Source organism: Brachyistius frenatus, unplaced genomic scaffold (assembly GCF_029030835.1).
Source record: "Brachyistius frenatus isolate BFR_SWC_R1_liver_20210118 unplaced genomic scaffold, ASM2903083v1 Contig_4, whole genome shotgun sequence".
Lineage (NCBI taxonomy): Eukaryota > Metazoa > Chordata > Actinopteri > Embiotocidae > Brachyistius > Brachyistius frenatus.
In genome coordinates, this window is record NW_027210603.1 from 8066630 (window position 1) to 8072048 (window position 5419).

General features: G+C 38.2%; 1 protein-coding gene across 1 annotated transcript; it reads left to right on the forward strand.

Moving 5' to 3' along the window:
- The first annotated feature begins 2024 nt into the window (after window positions 1-2024).
- Window positions 2025-5084, forward strand: LOC138629904 (red-sensitive opsin). The gene is made up of 6 exons (XM_069713903.1): window positions 2025-2127; window positions 3732-4028; window positions 4129-4297; window positions 4384-4549; window positions 4640-4879; window positions 4986-5084. Exons 1-6 carry the CDS (start codon window positions 2025-2027, stop codon window positions 5082-5084), a joined length of 1074 nt encoding a protein of 357 aa, XP_069570004.1.
- Window positions 5085-5419: the final 335 nt, after the last annotated feature.

A 5419-nucleotide genomic window follows, 5' to 3' on the forward strand; every position in this document is an offset into this window, starting at 1 on the left:
TGAAATAGATAACAAGGACTGGAGGAGCAGAACAGAATATGACATGGACTGTAACTACATTTTTAGGAAGGAAGCATGTGTTTTTTTTTTAAAGTAGAAACAAGGAATTTCAAACAGAATGTCTCCTTGAAAGGATTGCAAATGTTTACGTAATCCAGTCTTTAAGTCATTTTTTTGGATCATGTAACATTACATGCCTAAACTAATGTGACATAACAGCAGCATCTAATCTGAACAAATAAAGTTAATTCAGATTAAGATTCAATTTAATGCAGAATTTATAAACAAAAAACAAACTAGGACAACAAGTCAGTTGGTGCTTGTATTAAGTATACAAGAGAGCACCAAATTGCCAAATCACTGGCTGCACTTTCCCTCAGATGAAACACTGTCCTATTGGGAATTGACAAGACTCAAGAGGTTTTTAGAGACAGCTGACACTCAATGTCAGTTGTCAAAAATAAAGTGCACAGCAGGAAATTCACAACTAAATGAAAATATTAATAATTTTAATATCAAATTAATTGTTCATAAAACGTATTTGAATTTAACAGTAAAAACATTGACTGTCAGGTTTTTCCCATAATCACATTAAAACGAAATAAGAATAATTAATAAACATTAATATGATTTGTGCAGGGCTTCAATCCACCATCTCACGCAGCCATTCTCACAGCCATGTGTTCCCTCGACTGGTTTGCCCAACCAAGCTGCACCTGAGCCACATAATGGAAACATGTTTTTGTTGATGCAAAACAAACAACCAGCGCATGCCTTGAACTGCGGCATCCATCAGTGAGTATGTTTTCCTTCGAGTCGTTCATGTCCTCATAAATGAGGATATCTGGACTTGGCACTTGCCATAAGGTCAATGACGTGAGTTGGAGGCTCAAGGGAATGCCAAAAATCCCATGTTCTGAGGTGAACCGTGATTCCGGAGGGATTAAAGGTGTCTTACTTCCCTCACATGTCAACAACTGCAACTGTCACCATTAGAGTGCTGTGGATCTCCACTTGTCCACTTAAGCTGCCCTTGGACCAGACCCTCTTTGCGTGTCAACCATGGTCAATAGGTTAGGTTAGGTAGTTACTTTATTAATCCCCGAGGGGAAATTTTTTCGCTACAGCAGCATACAGGAAGCAATAAGATAATAATAGAATAATAGAAAAGCAATAAAATAGCAGTAAAATAGCAGTAAAAAAATAAAATATAAAATATAAAATGCACAGTATATACAGTATATACAGTACAGTATATAGCTATATATCTATATATATTATATACAAACAACCAAGAAACACAGACAACAGTGTTATTGTTGTGTGATGGATTTTGCCAGAGGTGAGTTATTGTACAGTCTTATTGCGGTTGGCAGGAATGATCTCCTGTATCTGTCCTTGTGACATCAAGACCACAGCATCATACTCAACATGAAATGAAATTGTTGTGCCTGGTTTTTCAGCGATCGTTTTAAAATGTTATGTAGCAGATGTAAAGTGTTTTAATATCATTATTCCTCTCTGCATCCTAAAGTAAAAGAAAGAAAACATTTGCTTTAAGCTTAATGATCATTTGATGGACAAATGCAGTGTAACTTTATTACTTTTTCATTTCTCCATTGCTATTATATTAAGAAATAGACAATATTGTCTACTGAAGGCTTCACTGAGAAACATGAAAAGTAAAGATTTACATTCATGTGTTAGTCAAAGGTCCTAGAGCTAATCCTCATTTCAACTGAGAGGACGGAAATCCGCTTTCAAACAAGATTATTCTGGCGTTTGTGTCTTAACCCCATTAGCTGATGGTTTTAATTACAGTTCAAAATAAGTTTATTGCTCCGCTGCTGAGTATCACTGTCAAGTGGCACACCCCGACTTTACTTTGTTTGTGACCTAATCCCATCAGAGGTCTCTGAAACATGGGTATAAAAGCCAAAGTGAGATGCAAAGCACTGGTCACCAAAGGAGTTTGCGAGTGACAAGACAGGCTGACAGCTGAGGACCTCCTGTCTGAGAACAGAATGGCAGAAGAGTGGGGGAAACAGGCGTTCGCTGCCAGGCGGTATCATGAAGATACAACAAGAGGCTCTGCCTTCGTTTACACAAACAGCAACCACACCAGAGGTACAGTATTAACGCTTTTTTTTTTTTTTTTTTTTTTTTCAATAATTTGATGGGCAGATTTATTGAGAAACTTTGACAAAAACCAGGTAAGTAAAAATCTGCAAACTTGACATTTATAAACTTAAAATGTACATATTTGGTAACTATTTTACTACATTTAGGTAATACTTGCAGTTTAATAAAGTAGTATTGCAAATAATTGGACAGAGTAAGACAGTTGTAAGTAAATATGTTGTCCAGATGTCAATCTAATTGTATTTGCTCACACATAAACAGACAAAATTCTTCACAGGGCATTTAATCAGTTTCTGCCTGATAGTGTTCAATATAACTTCAACCACAATCTGATTCAAATGCAGAACAGTTGTAGAACAGTACTGTTGTTTACATTTTATTGACGTTTTCAACATTTGGTTGATAATCAATCAATCAGAATTTATTTGTATAGCACATTTTAAAACACAACAAAGGTTTCCCAAAGTGCTGCACATAGACAAACAGTCATACATTTGAAAAGACTGGATTAATAAAAACAAGTAATGTTAAAATCAAGACAAGCTAACACAAATCACAAAAAAGTGCCGAGTTAAGATCAAAGTGGATAGGCCAGTGAAAATAAATAGGTTTTTAAAAATAAATAGGTGGATGACAAACTAATATGAAGGTGAAGGTTGTTCCAGAGCCTAGGGGCAGCAACAGAAAAGGCACGGTCGGCCCAGGTTGTCATTTTTGTTCTAGGAACAACTAAAAACTGTTGGTCAAGAGACCTGAGTGAGCGAGGTGGGATGTAGGGCTGCAGTAGGTCGGACAGATAGGCTGGGGCGGCTCCATTTAGACACTTAAAAATAAACATTACAATTTTAAAATGAATTCTGTACTGGACCGGTACCCGATGAAGGGCTTTTAAGATCGGTGAAATGTGTTCATGCCTGCATGTACCAGTTAAAAGTCTCGCTGCAGAGTTCTGCACCAACTGAAGGCGTGATAAAAGATTTTTGCCGATTTCAGAATACAAAGAATTACAATAGTCCAATCTAGAGGAGATAAAAGCATGAATAACTTTCTCCAGGTCTTCCGAGGAGAGAAACGATTTGACCGTAGCTAAAGATCTCAGCTGAAAGAAGCTGACTTTGACAACGGACGTAACTTGGAGATCCAATGTAAAAAGATGAGTCCAAAATCACACCAAGATTCTTGACATGGAAATTACAGTGGGTTGCCATGGGGCCAAGATACAATGAAGCACTGTCCGGTATAGCAGCTGAAAGGCAAAAGCGATTGATTAGCAGGATCTCTGTTTTGCCTTCATTGAGGCGTAGAAAATTTAGTGAGAGCCAGCTTTTGACATCAGCCAGGCAGCTCATTAATGAATTTATAGAGGCAGTTCCAGATTTGAGGGGAAGGTATATTTGAATGTCGTCGGTTTGAATGTCGGTAAGTACCATGTGTATTAGGATAAAATGATATGAGTACAGTGATATGTGCTATCTCACAAAGTCAATGCTTCCAGGAACTTTCAAAGTAAGACAATGTGGACAGGAGAAATTGTGAGACCACATTAGATTCAAACTTGACGTGATTGTTTTTTGGTTTTTCTTTTTCAGATCCCTTTGAGGGTCCCAATTACCATATTGCTCCCCGATGGGTTTACAACCTTGCAACATTCTGGATGTTTGTTGTGGTCATTCTATCAGTCTTCACCAATGGTCTTGTCATTGTGGCCACGATGAAGTTCAAGAAACTCCGTCACCCTCTGAACTGGATCTTGGTCAATCTTGCAATTGCTGATCTGGGAGAGACACTGTTTGCCAGCACCATCAGTGTGTGCAACCAGGTTTTTGGTTATTTCATTCTGGGACACCCAATGTGTAAGTTTGAGGGCTTCATTGTCTCAACTTGTGGTAAGTATTCAAAATGTTTCTATTTCTCAAGAGCGTATATTTTGGTCATATGTTTTCAGGAGTTCCATGAATTTACTGAGTTTCTTGCTTCTTTACAAAGGTATTTGCGCTCTTTGGTCCTTAACTATCATCTCCTGGGAGAGATGGGTAGTGGTGTGCAAACCTTTTGGAAATGTTAAGTTTGATGCCAAATGGGCCACCGGTGGAATTGTGTTCTCCTGGGTCTGGTCAGCAGCATGGTGTGCTTGCCCCCTCTTTGGATGGAGCAGGTAGTCCGCTGTTTTTTCATCTCACTGATAAGCTGTATGTCTAAAAACATTGACATTATAAAAACTTAAACATTTTCTTGTATCAGGTTCTGGCCTCATGGACTGAAGACTTCTTGTGGACCTGATGTATTCAGTGGAAGTGAAGACCCAGGAGTCCAGTCCTACATGATTGCTCTTATGATTACATGTTGTATCATTCCCCTGTTGATCATCATCCTGTGCTACCTTGCAGTGTGGATGGCTATCCGTGCAGTAAGTTGTCTTACTCGTGGTTTTAACTGGATATAAAATAGACCACAGCTTGACAAAGTCTCACACACTTGATTTCTTTTTTAACCACAGGTTGCCATGCAGCAGAAGGAATCAGAATCCACCCAGAAAGCTGAGAGAGAAGTATCCAGGATGGTCGTTGTCATGATCTTTGCTTATTGTTTCTGTTGGGGACCTTACACCTTTTTTGCCTGCTTCGCTGCGGCCAACCCTGGATATGCCTTTCATCCTCTGGCTGCTGCCATGCCTGCATACTTTGCCAAGAGCGCCACCATCTACAACCCAATCATCTATGTCTTCATGAACAGACAGGTGGGCATAGCAGTCTCATTGCCAATTTGATCCAGTTACCATATCAAATGTGGTTTATTTCCATTTTTAACCTACTTTTTTTTATTTTTTATTCCTTCCTCATCAGTTCCGCACATGCATCATGCAACTCTTTGGCAAACAAGTGGATGATGGCTCTGAAGTATCCACATCAAAGACAGAGGTCTCCTCTGTGGCTCCAGCATAATCCGCCAGGTTCTCTGTTTTGGAAAAAAACTTGATTTGTACAGTGCATATTTATTATTTCATATTTCTCTCTCTCTCTCTCTCTCTCTCTCTCTCTCTCTTGTTTTTTGTTTTGTTTGTTTTTTAGTAAATATAGCTATCTGGCAAATGAAAAAACGAAAAAACATATATGAAGTGAAAGAATCATTATATTACTGGTCTTTTTTCAAATGAATATAAAGATATCAAGCATATTGCAAGTCTTTCTGTTGGTGATTTTTTTTTTTTTTACTACAGCAGTGGTGTTCATTTTACTGCTGAGTAAGAGACTTTACAAACAATTTAGTATCTTAAAAA